This window comes from Triticum dicoccoides, chromosome 2A, assembly GCF_002162155.2.
Source record: "Triticum dicoccoides isolate Atlit2015 ecotype Zavitan chromosome 2A, WEW_v2.0, whole genome shotgun sequence".
NCBI lineage: Eukaryota > Viridiplantae > Streptophyta > Magnoliopsida > Poales > Poaceae > Triticum > Triticum dicoccoides.
Window position 1 is genome coordinate 4,065,132 of NC_041382.1, and position 22,788 is coordinate 4,087,919.

A 22,788-nucleotide genomic window follows, 5' to 3' on the forward strand; every position below is an offset into this window, starting at 1 on the left:
TATTTTTGTGAGGGAATTTGTTATTTATTAGTTGTGATTGCTAAGTTTTTGAAGTATGTTTATGCGCTATTTTTTGAAGTGTTGTCCATATACTTGAGAAGGTCATGAACCATGCCGCGAAAAAGGATGGTGCACAAATGGGCTTGATTTAGAAACAAAAAATAGGACTCCATATAGTTTATACTCTAGAAATCTGTCATGATATAATGATGCGGTCAAAGAATAGATCTTCCTTTGTCTAGGAAAAAACACTGATCCAAGTGTGCAGTGGTCCAAAATTTCTGGTGGTGCAAACTCGAGTACATTTCAGTTAAGTTCTTATCATGTGCCAAATTTTCATGGAATATGTAGCCTGAATTTTACAAATGATATCTCGACTTGTAGTTCAGATATATGGAGAAGTAGGGGTTTGCCAATCTTTGAACAATGAATTCTGCTAATTAACAAGCACTGACAAGTTCAAACAAACATGAGAATGTTCAAAAATAAAATCACTATAACGATGGCTATTCAATTCCCGGCTGCCAAATACTACCCAAAAGAGTCTTCTCGACATCCTTTGTCAAAATCGAACCATCCAGTGAAAAAACTGCTCGATTTTTCTACATTGCGTCTCATCGACAACATTCCAAAAGAAAGCTACACAAACTTCGAGTATAAAACATCAAGGAGAACCACGTGCCAAGCGTAGCAAGCATGCGGTACCGAAAATCTCAACAACACTCCAAGGAGAAATTAGATTGGGAAAAGGGTATGAGTAGACTGTTCTGAGATGATGTATTTTACGGTTCAGCCTTATGCTTTGACCAACAATATTAGGGTTCAATAGTATGGTTATGTTACACAAAATTGTTGACACTATTACAGTGGGGTATATATGTGGTCTATCCTTAATTGCTCCAACTATTCTGTGGTGCAGCTGACAATCCATCTTGACACTAAGGGTTGATTGATAAAAACTATACCTTAAATAAAAGACACATTTGTAAATATGTGGAACATATAAAGTAACTCTTAAGTCACTCCATATGCTACTTCACAATGGGAAAACACGATATTTGCGTGACTTCAGACAACTGAATTTTAAAACTGTGGTTTACAAAAATCCTAAGAAAATATAGCTGTCAATTATCAAAAGCATCATGGATCAGCATTGGGCCCAGCTGGGCTTAGGTGGGCTGGCGGATCTAGTGCGCCGTGGCAGGCTGGCGCGGTGGGCCTGACGTAACCGGCTGCTCTGGCACCGTGGTGGTGCCGTGGCCGGTCAGGCGGCGGCGGCTGGTTCCTTTTGGTATGGTCCCTGACATAGAAGGTGGCGATGCATGCACAAAAAGTTGGATGGAGTTCTTCAAACAGATCTGGGTGAAAACCTGCTCTCGGCTAGATCCCAAGGCTGTCGATGGCGGTGCTCTTCGGTGCCGTTCCCTTCTTGGAGGCATCGCCGTGGAGAAGTTCTAGGCCAACATCTGCTACCCCCGGGGGAAACCCTAGATCAGCAGATCGGAAGACGGCGGTGCTCTTGTGTCGTTTCCTCCCTGGGGGCGTCGTTCTTGAAGGTGTGCATGGACTCGAGGGACCAGTGGACCGCAACTTTGGTGGAGCGGTGCTTCATCCTACACATTGATGGTGACGGATCTCGACAGTGTGGCGCGGTGCAGATTCGGCGTCCGATATGCGGGGATGGACTCGTGCAGGAGGACGACGCTGTCTGACGTCGTGGTGGCGTCGATAGTAGAGAGGCCTGACATGGTCGATGCATCAGTCTCTGCTCTAAAGATGGATCGATGGAAGACGGTGGTGCCGGGCCTTGTAGGGTGCGCATGTGGTGCCCGCTGTGTGTGTGTCGGACCGGTGTGTGATCTAGTCCAGGTATGTGGCTAGGCTAGGGCATCCGGCGTTAGATGTTAGGCTTTGGTGCAATGTCTGTTTGGTATTAGGCTCAGACATTCGGCACCCCTTCATCAAAGGGATAGGAGTAGCAACATGTGTTGCCTGAATGGTGGCTTCAGGCGTACTGATGTATTACTTTGTAAGGTCTTTGAGAATAATTAATAAAATGGCTGCATGCATCATCCAGATACACAGGCCGAGGTACATCCTCCTTTTTTTTAAGATTCCACTAAGGAAGTCCCCAAGATCACTATGCACAACATCATCTTTGGTCTCGCATGAAGACAGGCAAATCCATCTGTTCCTTTTTTTTGCGGGGGAAATCCATCCGTTCCTGGAAATGGCTCGGCGGAGGAATGACACTTTTTTTAGAACGACGGTCTGTGTCACAGAGGTTGGTATTTTTTTTCAAACTACTAAATCAGCGACAATTAATATGGATTGAAGAGAGCACATTAGTGGTTCAAAATAATTGAATTGAATTTTCGCGTACATATATGGACGCGATGAGAGCCCTGCCCTACACGGCATTCTTTACTGTGCTGTTGGTGAATATGTAGCGTTACGTGTGGGGCATCGCGTCTTATTGTGGAGCTGTCTCGTGTCATACATGAGAGGTACGCCTAGGATTCTACGAAAGTGCCATAGCGTGGAACATATACGAGTCCCGAAGTACTCCCTCCTTCTCACTATATAAAACGCCTTTGCAAGCTAAAACAGCTTGCAAAACACTCTTATATTATGATTTTTTTAACTATGATTGTTTCATAACAAATTCGAAAACTATATGACCTAATGCATAAAAATCGAAAGTATGACCCTGTCGGCCACCTACTGGCCGAAGAGGACCTTTTTGATGAATTGTAGGCCGAAGAATGGTCTTGGCTCCCTTGTTGGCCGAAGATAGCCGGGACAGGGCTGAAAAGCTGTTTTCGGCCTTCTTTTGGCCGAAGAGTGAACTTCAGTCATCCCTAGACCGAAGAGTGCTCTCGCCCTAGCTCTTTGCGTAAACGGTAGGCCGAAGTTGCATGGTAGCTCTCTTCGGCTTTTGTTAGGCTGGAGTGTTTTTTTTTTTTGCAATTTGACTTATGAATCATGTACAACCATTCTTCGTCTTAGACATTGAAAAAATATACTTTCCCGCCAACCCTTTCTCTCCATATGTTCCCGCCAACCTTTTCCTGCCAACTCTTTCCCACCATTCTTTCCCGACATCTTTTCTTCTCAACCTATAAAAACCCCTCCACACAAAGGTGGGTAAGCAGTCAAGTGTAGTCTCGTCAAGATGTCCAATTATCCTTTTGATCGTAGTTTTCACCCTAGGATGAGCCAATGTCTTCTGAGATTAGCCAGCAATTTCAAGATAGACAATAGGATAGTTTCATGAGACGAACAGTGGTATCAGAGCCTAGGTTTTATATGTTGATGTTATATGCACGAGTAGGACACAAGTGAGTTGTGGGCGATATAAGTCGTACTGCTTACCAGCATGTCATACTTTGGTTCGGCGGTATTGTTGGACGAAGCGGCCCGGACCGACATTACGCGTACGCTTACGCGAGACCGGTTCTCCCGACATACTTTGCATAAAGGTGGCTAGCGGGTGACAGTTTCTCCAACTTTAGTTGAACCGAGTGTGGCTACGCCCGGTCCTTGCGAAGGTTAAAACAGCACCAACTTGACAAACTATCGTTATGGTTTTGATGCGTAGGTAAGATTGGTTCTTGCTTAAGCCCGTAGCAGCCACGTAAAACTTGCAACAACAAAGTAGAGGACGTCTAACTTGTTTTTGCAGGGCATGTTGTGATGTGATATGGTCAAGACATGATGCTAAATTTTATTGTATGAGATGATCATGTTTTGTAACCGAGTTATCGGCAACTGGTAGGAGGCATATGGTTGTCGCTTTATTGTATGCAATGCAATCACGCTGTAATGCTTTACTTTATCACTAAACGGTAGCGATAGTCGTGGAAGCATAAGATTGGCGAGACGACAACGATGCTACAATGGAGATCAAGGTGTCACGCCGGTGACGATGGTGATCACGACGGTGCTTCGAAGATGGAGATCACAAGCACAAGATGATGATGGCCATATCATATCACTTATATTGATTGCATGTGATGTTTATCTTTTATGCATCTTATCTTGCTTTGATTGACGGTAGCATTATAAGATGATCTCTCACTAATTATCAAGAAGTGTTCTCCCTGAGTATGTACCGTTGCGAAAGTTCTTCGTGCTGAGACACCACGTGATGATCGGGTGTGATAGGCTCTACGTTCAAATACAACGGGTGCAAAACAGTTGCACGCGCGGAATACTCAGGTTATACTTGACGAGCCAAGCATATACAGATATGGCCTCGGAACACGGAGACCGAAAGGTCGAGCGTGAATCATATAGTAGATTTGATCAACATAGTTCACCAATGAAACTACTCCATCTCACGTGATGATCGGACATGGTTTAGTTGACTTGGATCACGTAATCACTTAGAGGATTAGAGGGATGTCTATCTAAGTGGGAGTTCTTTAAGTAATATGATTAATTGAACCTAAATTTATCATGAACTTAGTACCTGATAGTATCTTGCTTATTTATGTTTGATTGTAGATAGATGGCCCGTGTTGTTGTTCCGTTGAATTTTAATGCGTTCCTTGAGAAAGCAAAGTTGAAAGATGATGGTAGCAATTACACGGACTGGGTCCGTAACTTGAGGATTATCCTCATTGCTGCACAGAAGAATTACGTCCTGGAAGCACCGCTGGGTGCCAGGACTGCTGCTGGAGCAACACCAGATGTTATGAACGTCTGACAGAGCAAAGCTGATGACTACTCAATAGTTTAGTGTGCCATGCTTTACGGCTTAGAATCGGGACTTCAACGACGTTTTGAACATCATGGAGCATATGAGATGTTCCAGGAGTTGAAGTTAATATTTCAAGCAAATGCCCGGATTGAGAGATATGAAGTCTCCAATAAGTTCTATAGCTGCAAGATGGAGGAGAACAGTTCTGTCAGTGAGCATATACTCAAAATGTCTGGGTATAATAATCACTTGATTCAATTGGGAGTTAATCTTCCAGATGATTGCGTCATTGACAGAATTCTCCAATCACTGCCACCAAGCTACAAGAGCTTCATGATGAACTATAATATGCAAGGGATGAATAAGACTATTCTCGAGCTCTTCGCAATGCTGAAAGCTGCGGAGGTAGAAATCAAGAAGGAGCATCAAGTGTTGATGGTCAACAAGACCACTAGTTTCAAGAAAAAGGGCAAAGGAAAGAAGAAGGGGAACTTCAAAAAGAACAGCAAGCAAGTTGCTACTCAAGAGAAGAAACCCAAACCTGGACCTAAGCCTGAAACTGAGTGCTTCTACTGCAAGCAGACTGGTCACTGGAAGCGGAACTGCCCCAAGTATTTGGCGGATAAGAAGGATGGCAAGGTGAACAAAGGTATATGTGATATACATGTTATTGATGTATACCTTACTAATGCTCGCAGTAGCACCTGGGTATTTGATACTGGTTCTGTTGCTAATATTTGCAACTCGAAACAGGGACTACGGATTAAGCGAAGATTGGCTAAGGACGAGGTGACGATGCGCGTAGAAAATGGTTCCAAAGTCGATGTGATCGCAGTCGGCACGCTACCTCTACATCTACCTTCGGGATTAGTATTAGACCTAAATAATTGTTATTTGGTGCCAGCGTTAAGCATGAACATTATATCTGGATCTTGTTTGATGCGATACGGTTATTCATTTAAATCAGAGAATAATGGTTGTTCTATTTACATGAGTAATATCTTTTATGGTCATGCACCCTTAAAGAGTGGTCTATTCTTATTAAATCTTGATAGTAGTGACACACATATTCATAGTGTTGAAGCCAAAAGATGCAGAGTTGATAATGATAGTGCAACTTATTTGTGGCACTGTCGTTTGGGTCATATCGGTATAAAGCGCATGAAGAAACTCCATACTGATGGGCTTTTGGAACCACTTGATTATGAATCACTTGGCACTTGCGAACCGTGCCTTATGGGTAAGATGACAAAAACACCGTTCTCTGGTACTATGGAGAGAGCAATAGATTTGTTGGAAATCATACATACAGATGTATGTGGTCCGATGAATGTTGAGGCTCGTGGCAGATATCATTATTTTCTCACCTTCACAGATGACTTAAGCAGATATGGGTATATCTACTTAATGAAACACAAGTCTGAAATGTTTGAAAAGTTCAAAGAATTTCAGAGTGAAGTTGAAAATCATCGTAACAAGAAAATAAAATTCCTACGATCTGATCGTGGAGGAGAATATTTGAGTTACGAGTTTGGTGTACATTTGAAACAATGTGGAATAGTTTCGCAACTCACGCCACCCGGAACACCACAGCGTAATGGTGTATCCGAACGTCGTAATCGTACTTTACTAGATATGGTGCGATCTATGATGTCTCTTACTGATTTACCGCTATCGTTTTGGGGATACGCTCTAGAGACGGCCGCATTCACGTTAAATAGGGCACCATCAAAATACGTTGAGACGACGCCTTATGAACTGTGGTTTGGCAAGAAACCAAAGTTGTCGTTTCTGAACGTTTGGGGCTGCGATGCTTATGTGAAAAAGTTTCAACCTGATAAGCTCGAACCCAAATCGGAGAAATGTGTCTTCATAGGATATCCAAAGGAAACTATTGGATACACCTTCTATCACAGATCCGAAGGCAAGACTTTTGTTGCTAAATTCGGAAAATTTCTAGAGAAGGAGTTTCTCTCGAAAGAAGTGAGTGGGAGGAAAGTAGAACTTGACGAGGTAACTGTACCTACTCCCTTATTGGAAAGTAGTACATCACAGAAACTTGTTTCTGTGACACCTACACCAATTAGTGAGGAAGCTAATGATAATGATCATGAAACTTCAGAACAAGATACTACTGAACCTCGTAGATCAACCAGAGTGAGATCCGCGCCAGAGTGGTACGGTAATCCTGTTCTGGAAGTCATGCTACTAGATCATGATGAACCTACGAACTATGAAGAAGCGATGGTGAGCCCAGATTCCGTGAAATGGCTTGAAGCCATGAAATCTGAGATGGGATCCATGTATGAGAACAAAGTATGGACTTTGGTTGACTTGCCCAATGATCGGCAAGCAATTGAGAATAAATGGATCTTCAAGAAGAAGACTGACGCTAACGGTAATATTACTATCTACAAAGCTCGACTTGTCGCAAAAGGTTTTCGGCAAGTTCAAGGGATTGACTACGATGAGACCTTCTCACCCGTAGCGATGCTTAAGTCTGTCCGAATCATGTTAGCAATTGCCGCATTTTATGATTATGAAATTTGGCAGATGGATGTCAAAACTGCATTCCTGAATGGATTTCTGGAAGAAGAGTTGTATATGATGCAACCAGAAGGTTTTGTCGATCCAAAGGGAGCTAACAAAGTGTGCAATCTCCAGCGATCCATTTATGGACTGGTGCAAGCCTCTCGGAGTTGGAATAAACGCTTTGATAGTGTGATCAAAGCATTTGGTTTTATACAGACTTTTGGAGAAGCCTGTATTTACAAGAAAGTGAGTGGGAGCTCTGTAGCATTTCTGATATTATATGTGGATGACATATTACTAATTGGAAATGATATAGAATTTCTGGATAGCATAAAGGGATACTTGAATAAGAGTTTTTCAATGAAAGACCTCGGTGAAGCTGCTTACATATTAGGCATTAAGATCTATAGAGATAGATCAAGACGCTTAATTGGACTTTCACAAAGCACATACCTTGACAAAGTTTTGAAGAAGTTCAAAATGGATCAAGCAAAGAAAGGGTTCTTGCCTGTGTTATAAGGTGTGAAGTTGAGTAAGACTCAATGCCCGACCACTGCAGAAGATAGAGAGAAAATGAAAGATGTTCCCTATGCTTCAGCCATAGGCTCTATCATGTATGCAATGCTATGTAGCAGACCTGATGTGTGCCTTGCTATAAGTCTAGCAGGGAGGTACCAAAGTAATCCAGGAGTGGATCACTGGACAGCGGTCAAGAACATCCTGAAATACATGAAAAGGACTAAGGATATGTTTCTCGTTTATGGAGGTGACAAAGAACTCATTGTAAACGGTTACGTTAACGCGAGCTTTGACACTGATCCGGACGATTCTAAATCGCAAACCGGATACATGTTTACATTAAACGATGGAGCTTTTTTGGTGCAGTTCTAAACAAAGCGTCATGGCGGGATCTACGTGTGAAGCGGAATACATAGTTGCTTCGGAAGCAGCAAATGAAGGAGTCTGGATGAAGGAGTTCATATCCGATCTAGGTGTCATACCTAGTGCATCCGGTCCAATGAAAATCTTTTGTGACAATACTGGTGCAATTGCCTTGGCAAAGGAATCCAGATTTTCACAAGAGAACCAAGCACATCAAGAGACGCTTCAATTCCATCCGGGATCTAGTCCAGGTGGGAGACATAGAGATCTGCAAGATACATACGGATCTGAATGTAGCAGACCCGTTGACTAAGCCTCTTCCACGAGCAAAACATGATCAGCACCAAGGCTCCATGGGTGTTAGAATCATTACTGTGTAATCTACATTATTGACTCTAGTGCAAGTGGGAGACTGAAGGAAATATGCCCTAGAGGCAATAATAAAGTTATTATTTATTTCCTTATATCATTATAAATGTTTATTATTCATGATAGAATTTTATTAACAGGAAACATAATACATGTGTGAATACATAGACAAAAAGAGTGTCACTAGTATGCCTCTACTTGACTAGCTCGTTAATCAAAGATGGTTATCTTCCTAACCATGGACAAAGGGTTGTTATTTGATTAACGGGATCACATCATTAGGTGAATGATCTGATTGACATGACCCATTCCATTAGCTTAGCACCCGATCGTTTAGTATGTTGCTATTGCTTTCTTCATGACTTATACATGTTCCTATGACTATGAGATTATGCAACTCCCGTTTGCCGGAGGAACACTTTGTGTGCTACCAAACATCACAACGTAACTGGGTGATTATAAAGGTGCTCTACAGGTGTCTCCAAAGGTACATGTTGGGTTGGCGTATTTCGAGATTAGGATTTGTCACTCCGATTGTCGGAGAGGTATCTCCGGGCCCTCTCGGTAATGCACATCACATAAGCCTTGCAAGCATTGCAACTAATGAGTTAGTTGTGAGATGATGTATTACGGAACGAGTAAAGAGACTTGCCGGTAACGAGATTGAACTAGGTATTGAGATACCGACGATCGAATCTCGGGCAAGTAACATACCGATGACAAAGGGAACAACGTATGTTGTTATGCGGTCTGACCGATAAAAGATCTTCGTAGAATATGTAGGAGCCAATATGAGCATCCAGGTTCCGCTATTGGTTATTGACCGGAGACGTGTCTCGGTCATGTCTACATTGTTCTCAAACCCGTAGGGTCCGCACGCTTAAGGTTTCGATGACAGTTATATTATGAGTTTATGAGTTTTGATGTACCGAAGTTTGTTCGGAGTCCCGGATGTGATCACGAACATGACGAGGAGTCTCAAAATGGTCGAGACATAAAGATTGATATATTGGAAGCCTATATTTTGATATCGAAAGTGTTCCGGGTGAAATCGGGATTTTACCAAAGTACCGGGAGGTTACCGGAACCCCCCGGAGGTATATGGGCCTTAGTGGGCTTTAGTGGAAGAGAGGAGAGGTGGCCAGGGCTGGGCCGCGCACCCCTCCCCCCCCCTAGTCTGAATAGGATAAGGATAAGGAGAAGGGGGCGGCGCCCCCCCTTCCTTCTCTCTCTCCTCTTTCCCCCTCCCGAATCCTATTCCAACTAGGAAAGGGGGGAATCCTACTCCCGTTGGGAGTAGGACTCCTCCTGGCGCGCCCTCCTCCTGGCCGGCCGCACCCCCCCCCCTTGATCCTTTATATACGGGGGCAGGGGGCACCCCTAGACACACAAGTTGATCCACGTGATCATATTCTTAACCGTGTGCGGTGCCCCCTTCCACCATAGTCCTCGATAATATTGTAGCGGTGCTTAGGCGAAGCCCTGCGATGGTAGTACATCAAGATCGTCACCACGCCGTCGTGCTGACGGAACTCTTCCCCGACACTTTGCTAGATCGGAGTCCGGGGATCGTCATCGAGCTGAACGTGTGCTAGAACTCGGAGGTGCCGTAGTTTCGGTGCTTGATCGGTCGGGCCGTGAAGACGTATGACTACATCAACCGCGTTGTGCTAACGCTTCCGCTGTCGGTCTACAAGGGTACGTAGATCACACTCTCCCCTCTCGTTGCTATGCATCACCATGATCTTGCGTGTGTGTAGGAAATTTTTTGAAATTACTACGTTCCCCAACACAACCTAGCAGCACCGGCCACCTCACGGAGTACTTGCATCACCCGACAACACCACCGCCTCCCCCTCGACGATCGGAGGTTCAACTTCGAAAACCCCCCCAAGCCACACCTCCTCCTCCTCCCGAGCTGCACCTCCTCCTCACCACCACCTCCTCCCCATGCCGCACTTCCTCCACCCCCGCCATGGTTTCTCCTCACTTGTACACACAAAAAACTATCCCACACAAAAAAATGACAATGTAGGCCGACGGAGATTGCTACGATCTATTGATTCTGTGTCTTGGATGCGAAAATGGATGGAAAACGGAGGAGATCGGCGTGGGGTGGGGAGATAAACAGAGACGTAAGAGAGAGAGAGAGAGAGAGAGAGAGAGAGAGGAAGAAACAGCAGCGAGAGGAAGGAGACGACCGTGTCGGGCTTATCTACACCTCTTCGATCGCGGGTCGGCCGAAGATCTTTTCGGTCGCTGGTAGGACGAAGACGGCCTCTTCGGTCGCTAGCCCACCGACACCTCCTCTTCGGCCCAGCTGGGCCACTCTTCGGCCAACAGGAGGCTGAAGAGCCCACTTCGGCCAAACGCGGACCGAAAACCTTGTCTTCGGCCAACAGGTGGCCGACATGGTCATACTTTAGTTTTTTATGCATTAGGTAGTGAATATTCCTACCTCAAGAGACTCGTTTTCCCCTAGGGCTTGGGCGGCGCTAAGGTTCCACACCTTCCTCCGGCGATCTACCGCCGGAGTCCACGAAAAACCTGCCTGATGACTGGGGTTCCGGCTACGGGGAGTCAACCAATACCTGCAGGAGTAAATCCGGCGGAGTGCATGAAGGATTTAGCGCACGATCGGGTGGTGCTCGAGGATGCGGAGAGGATGGAGGGACTGCGATCTGAGGATCAACCTGTCAATGAGGGATTTGATCAGTCCGGGGCGGAAGAGGATGCGGGTAGTGATCGAGAAGGGGATGATCAAGAAGTGGAGGACGAAGAAGAAGCTGGGGAGTATTATGGACCCGAAGCAGACTTGGATGATCAGTTTGCCGGGATGAACTTACATGGGGAAGAGATGGAAGATCTAGATTTTTCTGGTGAAGTAGAGGAGCTGATCAAAGAGGTGCGTTGGCTGGGGATTTTTAGGGTTCATACAACTCGGCCCTTTGGGCACTCAACGCTGCTGAATTAGATGCGCAATGCTTGGGCTGTTGCGAAGGGGGTCACGTTCAATATCAAAGGCCCAAATTTGTTCCTTGTTAGTGTCATTGCCTTGGGGATTGGAAGAGGATCATGGACGGGGGGCCTTGGCTGTTTTGTAGGGCGCCGGTAGTTATTCAAGAGTATGACGGGTTCTCAGATGTCTCTCAGTATAAACTAAACAAAGTCCCAGTGTGGGCGAGGATCAAAGGCTTGCCGCCAGGGCTAATGGCAAAGAAGTCGCTGGCAGAAAAGGTTGCAGCTAAGGTGGGAGGTCCACCGATCACGGTGATAGTGAATGAGGGGGTGATAAACCCTAATAATACGCTAAGGGCGAGGGTGTTTTTGGATGTCAATGAGCCCCTTGTCCGTTTTGTGCCAATAACCCTAAAGGAGAGTAAGAGGTACCCAGTGGCTTATGAGAAACTCCCTGACTTCTGCTACCTTTGTGGCTTGATGGGTCATATAGTTGAAGAGTGTGGGGATGGTGTGCATGATCCAAGAACCTATGAGTGGGGAGATTGGCTTCTCTGGGCACCGGAGCCGAACCCACAGGCTCAAACAGATCGGGACGGAGGAGGAAGAAGTGGTGGTAGAGGAAGAGCGGGTGGAAGAGGAGACAGAGGAGGCAGGCAGGGAAGAGGCGATGGGGGGAAGGAAGAAACAGCAGAGCAAGAGATTATGCAGGAGAAGAGGATGCGAGCTACCAGCCGGGACATCAGGGAGTAGTGGAAAAAAACATTCTTAAGAGGCTGGTCTCTTCTGATGGCACGCTAAATGTTAGAGGGCAACCCGTCCCCAATCTTGCAGGAAAAGTGGCAGATACTGTCCTTTTACTGGAGGGAGGCTCAACCTCAACAGATAATGATGGAGGGCAGAAGACACCGGGGAAGGTACCGATAGTGAAGAGAAGGAAGCAGGGTGAGAAAGGAGATGTCCGACAGGATGAACTGATGACGGAGGCGGCCTCCCACGAGGAGGACCACCGAGCCAAATGAATGCTTTGTGTGTTGGAACTGTCGCAGTTTGGGCAACCCCGCGACAGTTCGGGAAGTCCGTGACCTCACGGCAAAATTTGCCCTGCCCGTGTTGTGCTTAGTAGAAACTTAATTGTCGAGCGCACGTGCCGAGATTTTAGCTCAATCGTTCGGATATGATAGACCCTTTGCTGTTAGTAGCTCGGGACGGAGTGGAGCTCTTGTAATTTTCTGGATGAATCAATAAAGGTAGAAGTTACCGGCTACTCGAAATATCATATAGACACTAATATATCTGATCTTAGACCTTCGCCATGGAGGTTAACATGTGTGTACGGAGAAGCACGGGTGGCGGAACGATATAAAACATGGGACACGTTGTGCTCTATTTCGGCGGCGTCAACACTGCCTTGGGCAGTGTTGGGAGATTTTAATGAGGTTCTAATTCAGTCAGAACATGAAGGAGTCAACTTGAGAGGCCAAGGGCAGATGGAGGGATTCAGGGATGCCCTAGATGTTTGTGGCTTGATGGATTTAGGCCACAAAGGAAGATGGTGGACATTTGAGAAGAGGGTTGCGGGTGGGACTTACACAAGAGTCCGCCTCGACCGAGCAGTCGTAGATGCAGCGTGGAGTTCTCTTTTTTCGCTCGCGGAGGTGAGCAATGAGACTGCAGCTTGCTCTGATCACGGGCCTATAGTGCTGAAGCTATCGGATGATGAGGATGCGAGGAGGAAGCCGAAGAGCTTCAAGTATGAGGTAATGTGGGAGAGACACCCAGAGTTATATTCATTCATAGAAACGAACTGGAATGGCAAACCGAAGGGTTTTTCGGCAATTGAGGTCAGATATAAACTTAAAGATCTCAGCGAACATTTGTACAGCTGGGATAGGCATACATTTGGTAATGTAAAGAAGGAGATCAAGCAACTCGCGAAAGAGCTTGAGGTGTTAACGAACGTACCAGGAAGAACAGAACCGAGCCATCTTGAAATCAAAGTGGTTGACAGACTGGTCGAGCTATACCACAGGGAAGAGATCATGAGTAGGCAGCGGTCGCGTGTAGACTGGCTTACTTATGGTGACAGCAATACAAAATATTTCCAGCAAAGAGCATCGATGTGAAGGAGAAAAAACAAAATCACGGCCCTGGCTAGGCCGGATGGGCAATTAACGGAGGATGCAGAAGAGTTAGAGGGTATGACAAATGAGTTTTATAAAGGCCTCTACACCTAAGAGGGATGCAACAATATGCAAGAGGTTTTGGACTCGGTTCTGGTGAAGGTGGCGAATGATATGCGAGCACAACTGGACGCGGTGTATACGGAAAAGGAGGTCAAATCAGCACTTTATCAGATGTTTCCTATGAAGGCGGCGGGGCCTGACGGATTCCCGGCACATTTCTTTCAGAAGCATTGGGGGGTCTGTGGAGAAGAGGTGACTAAGGCAGTGCTGGCGATAGTCGAGGGAAACGAAAGTGCAGAAGGTATTAACCAGACATATTTGGTCCTCATACCGAAGGTAAAAAACCCTTCTCACTTATCACAGTTCCGACCGATCAGTTTATCTAATGTGCTTTATAAGATAGCTTCTAAAGTTATCGCCAACCGCCTGAAGAATGTGCTCCCTGAGATCATTTCAGCTGAACAATCGGCCTTTGTTCCCGGCCGTTTAATCACGGATAACATCATTGTAGCATATGAATGCTTGCATTTTATGAAACGCAATAAAGCTATCAAACACAGACATTGTGCTCTTAAATTGGACATGATGAAGGCATATGATAGGTTGGAATGGGAATACTTACGAGCTATCATGCTGAAACTGGGGTTTTCTCAGAGATGGGTTGATATTGTTATGAACTTGGTCACATCAGTCTCTTATTCAGTTTTGTTTAATGGAAAGAAGTTGGAGGAATTTAGACCTAGCAGAGGAATTCGTCAGGGAGATCCTATCTCCCCTTACCTGTTCTTATTGGCAGCGGAGGGCCTTTCAGGCCTATTGAAAAATTTAAGTGAGTCATCCCAACTGGGTGGGATACAAGTGGTGCCACTAGCTTCACCTGTTAACCACTTGTTATTCGCAGATGACAGCCTGCTGTTCTTTAAAGCAACCGGGGAAGGGGCGACCGAGGTGTCAAACCTGTTGGAGAACTATTGCCAGGCTTCTGGTCAAAGGATTAACACAGCTAAGTCTTCTATCTTTTTAGCAAGGGTTGCCCAAACACTATAAAGGATGAGATTAGAGCCATACTAAATGTTCCCAATGAATCCCTGAATGAAAAGTACCTAGGATTGCCTTTTGATGTAGGCAATTCTAAAAATGGAGCATTTAAGTACTTGAAGGACAGGCTGTGGAGCAAGGTGAAGGGATGGATGGAAAAATGTTTGTCTTCATAAGGAAAGGAAGTCTTGGTTAAATCAGTGGCACAAGCAGTCCCAGTGTTTTCAATGTCATGTTTTAAGCTACCTCGGGGCCTTTGTGAGCACCTAAACAAGCTAACAAGGCAATTCTGGTGGGGAAGCAGGGAAGGTAAACGTAAGCCAGCTTGGGTTTCTTGGAAGTCTATGACTCAGCTCAAATTCATGGGTGGGCTAGGGTTTCAGGATTTTGAGCTTTTCAATCTAGCTCTTTTGGCAAGACAGTCCTGGAGACTTCTGCAGTGTCCAGATTCTTTATGTGCGAGAATTTTGAAGGCTGTCTATTATCCTCAAAGCACAATTCTGGAAGTTGAACTTGGGAATCGGCCATCACAAGTATGTCGAGCCATAATAGAAGGAAGAGATGTCCTCAAGCAAGGGATTATCAGGAGAATCGGAGATGGATCAACGACGAGGATATGGGTAGATAACTGGATACCGAGGAACGCTATCATGAGGCCGTTAGCGTGTCTATCGGTCAACCCCCCAACCTTTGTAAGTGAGTTGATTGATGCACATAATGCGGCATGGAATAGAGAAGCGCTTGATGCTAATTTTATTGCTACGGATACCCTGGCTGTCTTGGCCATTCCGATCTACACTAGACAAATGGATGATCAATGGGCATGGAACTTTGAGAGGAATGGAGTTTTTTCAGTAAGATCTGCTTACCGAATGTTGGCTGACACAAAGCGCAGAAGAGAGGAATGGTTAGAAGGAAGATCTGGGTCCTCAGATTTTGTTGCTGAAGCTAAATCATGGGCGTCACTATGGTCCATTAAAGTTCCCGGAAAAATACGTTATTTCTTGTGGAGACTGTCTAAGCTGTCAATCCGAACAGAGGATGTAAGACACGCAAGGAAAATGGCGGATGATGGAAACTGTCAGCTATGTGGAATGGCAGATTCATGGCGACACTCACTTTTTGAATGTTCTGTTGCAAGGTGCGTTTGGGCACTGGTTGATGAAAACATACTTGATTTTGTTCAAGCGACCCCGGAGCCGAATGCTAAGGTGTGGTTATTTTCAGCCATAGATCATCTACCACAAGATAGCCTGATAGTGATGGCAGTAACTATGTGGGCGATTTGGTGGGCTCGTTGTAAGCTATTCATGAGGGAGACCTACAGAGCCCGCACGCGACTCATTCGTTTGTAAAGAGTTTCATTGCTGAAATTGCAACTGTTCATAATGGGTCGGCTACAAGGAGCGACTCGCATGCAGCAGCGAGACATGGTGTCAGGCAAGGATGGATACCGCCTGATCATGGTGTTGTCAAGATTCAGGTAGATGGGGGAGTTGCCAGAAACGGGAGAAGAGGAGCAGCTGCCACCATAGGAAGGAACCGCGATGGCCAGTTCCTCAGTTCCTCAGCAATGGTTTTTGATGAGATCAATGATCCACCGATGCTAGAAGCGCTGGCCTGCCGTGAGGCGCTAGCCCTAGCTCAGGATTTACATTTTGATCAGATTGTTGTTGCCTGTGATTGCAAAACTGTTGTGGAGGAAATTAAGAAAGGGACGGCAGGAAGATATAGCATGATTATCAAGGAGATCCAAAGCCAGGCAAGACAATTCACAACGTTGCGACTTCATCTTTGAAGGACGGCAAGGGAATGTTGATGCTCATAATCTAGTTAAATTCTGTATTTCTCTAGTTCAAGGGCGCCATTTGTGGCTGGGAGTACCCCATGATCCCTTTGTTATTCCTGTAAACCGAAACATTAATCAATAAAGTTTGGTTTACCGCTCAAAAAAAAAGGTAGTGAATATTCCTCCAGGACCACTTTCTGTCACTGAGCGTAGAAGCAAGGCAAATTCGACCGTTTCCTAGAGCCAGCCAAAGACCATAACGCCTTCTAGACTGCCTTGCCGTTCATTCTCATTTCTTTTAGCCAAAATTTACTCACATTTGTCTTTCTTGACTAGACCACAGTCCACCAAGACTAGTCTACTCAAATTAAGTCCAACTCATATAACACGTCAAGGAGAAATTTGACAAGGAAAAAGGGTAGCAGTTAGTTGGGTTTTTTCTAACACTGCAGATGCCCACAAACGCACACATAGACTCACCTCTAGAAACGCATGCATGCAATTTCACAAAAAAAAAAAAAAAGGCATGCACGCACAACCTACCCAACAGGAGCATCTCCTCCCACTGAACGAACATCAAATAAATCCAGAAAACAGCAAGCACCAGTGCCAAGTTTAGGACTTAAACTCTAGTCGGCTAGTTCCACCACAAGGAACCTCAATTAGTTAGTTCTGATGTGACATCGTGACCTGAAATAAATTCTACTCTCTCCGTTCCTTAATATAAGTTTTTTTACATATTCCAATATGGACTATATACAGGAAAATGAGTGAATGTACACTCTAAAATATGTCTATATACATTGTTATGTAGTTCATATTGAAATCTCTAAAAAAGACATGCTTAGGAACGAGGGAGTACACATCAACTTATATAACACGTCAAGTCAGACTCGCCGAAGACTCAGCCGAAGACTCAGCAGTAGCAAGGCACCACCACGACACTACTTTGCCATAGTCAGTTACCTTCATATATACATTCCATCCAGAACACCTACCTGGGTATCGGGTCGAAATTGCTAGCGTAACCCGTTGCCAATTTTATCCCTCTTCCATTGCACCACTCGAGCGTCGAGCGTTGGAGGCTCGGCAATCAATGGATATCCTCATCTCTACAATCGTAGGCGACCTCATCAGTAGGACGGCGTCGTTCGTGATCAGCAAATACTTCCAGCAGCAGCCTGACATCAACAAGATTGTCCAAAGGCTACAGAGTGTTGTACTGAGAATCGACATCGTCGTCGAGGAGGCCGAGGTGCGGGACATCACCAACCAGGGGATGCTCCGTCAGCTCAAGATGTTGAGGCAAGGAATGTACAAAGGCCACTATGTTCTCGATGCCTTGAGATTCCAAGCGGCCCTCGACGAGGAGAAGGTAAGCCACTCATCATCTGCGCTCTCTAAATTCAGTCCAGCCAAACGGCTCCGTTTCTCTCGGACCGGCAGTGGCAGCAGCAACAGAGAAGCACTGTTGTTCGGCACAAACAACAACATGCGAGAAGAGCTGCAACAGATGGTTGATACCCTTGAAGACACCGTGGCCGGTATGAAGGAGTTTCTTTTCTTCTTGGAATTGTATCCTCGGATCCTTCGCCAACCTTACGGCACATATTTGCTCTTGGACAATTGCATGTTTGGTCGCCAAACTGAACGGGAATGGGTCCTGAAATTCTTGTTGTGTCCCAATGTTATGCCAGACTTGGCTGTACTTCCAATCATTGGTCCAAGAAGAGTAGGGAAGAGCACCCTTGTTGAGTATGTCTGTAGGGATGAGAGTGTGCGTGGTCACTTCTCGATGATCTTGTTCTTTCCAGAAGGCAGTCTCAAGGATGAAGGACTTATTGACCTGAAAGGAAACAATATTAGTGGCCTAGTCAGACATCAAAATTCTGCTTCTCAAAACAGGTTGCTGATTATTGTTGAACTAGCTGAGGATATTAGTGAGGGAACATGGAGAAGGTTGAAATCTTCCGCAACCAGCATGACACCACGTGGTGGGAGCAAAATCATAATCACCAGTCGATCAAATAGAATTGTGAATCTGGGAACAACCGAAGCACTTCGACTGGAATATCTCCCGCAAGACGCTTATTGGCACTTTTTCAAGTCGCTTGCATTCGGGAGCACAAACCCAGATGAGCAGCCAAAACTGGCAACGATGGCCATGGAGATGGCTTTGGAGCAGAGACAGAGCTTCGCAGGCGCGCGTATCATTGCTGGGATACTGCGAGATAACTTCAATCCTCGATTTTGGCGCACAACTCTTGAATGTATAAGAGCATATAAACAGACAAACCTCCTTATTTTTGAACAGCACCCAACAGTTCGTTTGCGAGACGATGAACCGGTGTACCATAGGAGATCGGAGAAGAGCAGCAAACATTTCTTGATTTGCAACATTTACCGGTCAGATTCCGAGAATGTTCCCAAGATCAGTGTGCAGGATATTCTCTTAGGATGTGGTGGTACGCTACCCTGTGGAGAATTTGAGGCTCTTGCATGGAGGTCTAGCATACCGCCCTACTACAACTACACGATAAGTTGTAAGATGCAGGCACCACAACCTACAGTAGGAAGGAAGAAGCGTGTACATCAGGATGGGGAACATTTGATTTGAGTAGCACACTGTCTGCGACTCATATCATGTATGCTACCGCCTTCTCTTACGAATTAGAAAATATCATTACTGTCTTGTGGAGTCTTACCAAGTTAGCTAACATATATGTATGGAGTCGTCATATCGTTGTACAAGTGTTTGCATGTCGAGTACATTGTGCTTGTGTTTGGGTAAGTACTTTCAGAGTCAAGACGAATGTTTGCATTGTCAGTTAAGTTAGAGTCCAAGACAAGTTGTATTTATAGAGTTGAGTACTTGAGTCTGTATCCTATTGATCTTGATACTATGTGTACTATGTAAACCCAAGCCTTGTAATAATTCTTGAACATGGAGAAAAGAGTAGAGAAAAGGTGCCCCAAACTTGCTCTGTTTCTCATGTGTGTGAGTTTGATCCTTGGGCGGAACCCAGCAAGTCTGTCAAATGTAATTTCTGTGGCAGATTCTTTTCTTGCTGGGCATAAAGATCAGAAAGATAAGCTGGAATGGTAGTGGTGGTATTACCTGGAACTCAGGGCGGTGAGGAGGCAACGATAAATGTAAAACTAAGTTGTTGGATTTTGGCTATTACCCCATGAACTGAGCTGTGTTTTCTATCTTTTGATCAGCACCAAAACCTTCATGAGCTAGACTCTTTTTCTAACAATACATCAAAACGTGAAGCCTTTGTGTTTCTCCGGAAAACAAAAACATACCTTCATAGGATTAAGCATGCAGCCATACAGACGCTTCTCCCTCCCAGATACTCCCTCCGTTCCAAAATGAGATAGATGACCCAACTTTATACTAAAGTTAGTATAAAGTTGGGTCATCTATTTTGGAACGGAGGGAGTAGATCACAGCCATGATCTTGTGTGCCATGAACTAGGAGTGCCCAGGTATAGTACCCTGATTGCTCCGAAACAGAGCATTCATGTATGGACCTGCAAAAGTATGAACATCGTTCTTATTAACAGGTAGACCTAAGCACCTTCCGCAAGAGCATGTAGCAATAGTCAGGCCGGTAACGAATGCCCATTACCAAGGTCGGACCTCAAACAGATAATTAGTTGAAGGCATCGTCAATCTGCACTTACTTAACACATGGCAAAACCACTAGGTTGGGAACAGGGCAACCATATTTTGCAAGAGGTCAGGGGAAGGTATTGATAAACAGTGTTCATTCAGAAAGTCATTCTTGTGGGTAACTGATTTTGGATACAAACAGAAGTGATTCAGAGGGCGCAAACAGGTTGGAAACAGAGAATTGATGAATTGAGATGCTGCAGCATTTGTGTGATACATACAATTACAAGTTCCCTATCCAGGCCTGAAAAATAAGCGCATTCAGCGTACATTTTAGCATCAAAGGCACAAATTATGATCTCAAACATTTACTACACAAGTAGACCAAATTCAGACTAATTCTGCAGACAACATTGAAGACAGATGAGGACAGTGATGCAGATGCAGTCGGACCCTTGGAAGTTAGCGAGCTAGGAGATGCAGACCCAGACGCCGAGGACGATGAGCGCGGTGCCGAGTGCGGCGGGCGCGGCGCGGGTGGCCTCCCCGAGGAGCGCGGCGGCGACGGCGGTGGCGGCGAAGGTGGTGGCGTTGGTGACGGGCACGGCGACGGAGATGGGCGCGTCGCCGAGGAGCCGGAAGAAGGCCGCGGAGGCGGAGAGGTTGGCGGCGAACGGCGCCGAGTACTGCCACGTGAGGAGCAGGTCGGCCCACCGCCGGACGGCGCCGGTGCCGGCGGGGAGGGAGCGGGAGCGGCGATCCCAGACGAGCGCTCCCCGGCGCATCAGCGCGTTGGTGGCGCCCCACACCAGGCCCACCGCCACCATGCTCGCCGCGTCGCCGCCCACCGCCGCCATGCTCTCTCGCTCGCTCGCTGGGGTGCGGTGGATCTGGGGGGCTGGACGGCGGTGAGCTCTCCCTCTGTTTCTCTGCTTTCCTCGCTGTGACTGGATCTCGCTGACTTGTTTGGAGGTTTGTGTTTGTGTAATTTCAAGCCTTTGGCTTCTCAAAAGGGAGTTTGTGTTTGGGTAATTTCAAATTTTTGCTAATATCTAGACTATAGAGAAGTTAAAAAATTTGACAAGTTTTGGGCATGCTAAATCTTCTAAGCCCAACTCTAACCGATCCCTTCAAAAATAGAGAACTATTCAGTCGAGTAAAGCTTAGTGAAGTATTTTTACTCCATTAAGTTTTGGTCATTTCTAACCGACCTCTTAAATTTAGCGGAGTAAAACTTACAACTGGCTTGTGCGTTTCATCGAGCGCGCTCCAACAACGACAAGACAGACAAGGCGGTGATGTGGCGCGTGAAGCTGCGCTAGGTGGTGCCCAAGGAGTGCATGGTGGTGTCCATGGAGCTGCGAGAGGAGGTCTTGTCGTGGTCTTACCTCGGTGTTGGTGTCTCTGCCCCGCCAGCTCGCCAACGCGGAAAGCTTCTTGAGCTCCCGCATAGGCGTGTCCTTCTCGAAGCCCCCACAGCCGCCGGCCCCCAGCGATTGGCTCGACGCGTGGGACTTTGCCATCGGGGTGGACTAGTCGAGGTGCCCGAACAATCTTGAGGTCAACCTAGGCGGTCAGATGGAGAGAACACAACAAAATGACTTGCTCGAAACACGAAGGACACCACGCCAACTACAACTATCAACTATGCTGCCGTCGAAGGCTCAAACTACTAGGGGCAAACAAAGGCGAAAGAAAACAACATCGAGACCGAGCCTAGGCGGTAAACATATTGAAAACATGGACGGCCTTCACAAGAAAGGGACCAAGCACTCAGAGTCGTGGTCAAGCTGCTGCCATCGGGGAGAAAACCCTATCCTCTTCCACCCATGGAGGAAGATGCCAAAACCGCTGGGACATAACAACGCATGTCGTACCAGAGAGCATCACCTGATGGAAAAGCGCTTGGTCTGCAAGAAAACACATCGCTCGCCATCGCCACTTGAAACTCAAAGTAGTCGGACACCTCCCCACCACGACACCACTCATTCAAGACCAACTGTCACAATACGACATCTGCAAGGAGAACACGACTCTCATAATGTCGCCCCCAACCAATCCACAAACATTTTGAGCTTTCGCTCGGGAAAATGCCCGGATGTGGGAGGAAGGGTTTTCCACAACTCCTCCAGGGAGGAAAGTGGCACCCTTGGGTGTCACGGCTACCATGGCCAGACCAGCCAGCCATGGGTTCCCCCCGACTCAGAACTGCACCGCCATCACCTCACTAGCAAGAGGACAGACGACCAAGGCCATTATGCACCAGTGTTGATGACAAGGAGTGATTCAAAGAGGAGGGAGGGGGGGTCGTACCTTCATATATGGAGGCAGGGGCCGAAGAAGGCCCTTCGCCTCGACCACGACCCAGCAACACCTCACCACCCAAGCGACTGAGCGATCCAGCCACCATCACCCGTGGGCCACGCCCGCCGCCTAACTCCCGGGTTGTCGTCCCGCCATCCGATGCCTTCTGCATGGGAAAACAGAGCGACGTGAGCCTCACTGCCACCTTCACCGGTGACCGTGCGGGCTTTCCCGATGCCCCCCTCTGATGACTGGCAGGGAGATGGGGGAGCGAGGCGTCGATCTGGGAACCCTAGTCATCCCGGTGCCGCCCTGGGACAACTACACGATAGTCCCAATTGGTTTTCTCTGAAATATGGCTCACAGTGTTTATTTTTTTCAAAAAGAAAAATTGTATGACTTAAAA

At 46.3% G+C, this 22,788-nt stretch overlaps 2 protein-coding genes across 2 annotated transcripts; one reads left to right on the forward strand and one right to left on the reverse strand.

Moving 5' to 3' along the window:
• Positions 1 to 17,258: 17,258 nt before the first annotated feature.
• LOC119352666 (disease resistance protein RGA2-like) lies at positions 17,259 to 19,756 on the forward strand. Its single transcript, XM_037619246.1, has one exon. It carries the CDS (start codon positions 17,556 to 17,558, stop codon positions 19,074 to 19,076), a length of 1,521 nt encoding a protein of 506 aa, XP_037475143.1. The 5' UTR covers positions 17,259 to 17,555; the 3' UTR covers positions 19,077 to 19,756.
• A 470-nt stretch (positions 19,757 to 20,226) lies between these two features.
• On the reverse strand, positions 20,227 to 21,040 carry LOC119352667 (transmembrane protein 234 homolog). The gene has a single exon (XM_037619247.1). The coding sequence runs from the start codon at positions 20,933 to 20,935 to the stop codon at positions 20,549 to 20,551; it is 387 nt and encodes a 128-aa protein (XP_037475144.1). The 5' UTR covers positions 20,936 to 21,040; the 3' UTR covers positions 20,227 to 20,548.
• Positions 21,041 to 22,788: the final 1,748 nt, after the last annotated feature.

Bases quoted from the DNA above. Each gene is read 5' to 3' on its own strand.
- LOC119352666 (XM_037619246.1), top strand. From the start codon at position 17,556: ATGGATATCCTCATCTCTACAATCGTAGGCGACCTCATCAGTAGGACG.
- LOC119352667 (XM_037619247.1), bottom strand. From the start codon at position 20,935: ATGGCGGCGGTGGGCGGCGACGCGGCGAGCATGGTGGCGGTGGGCCTG.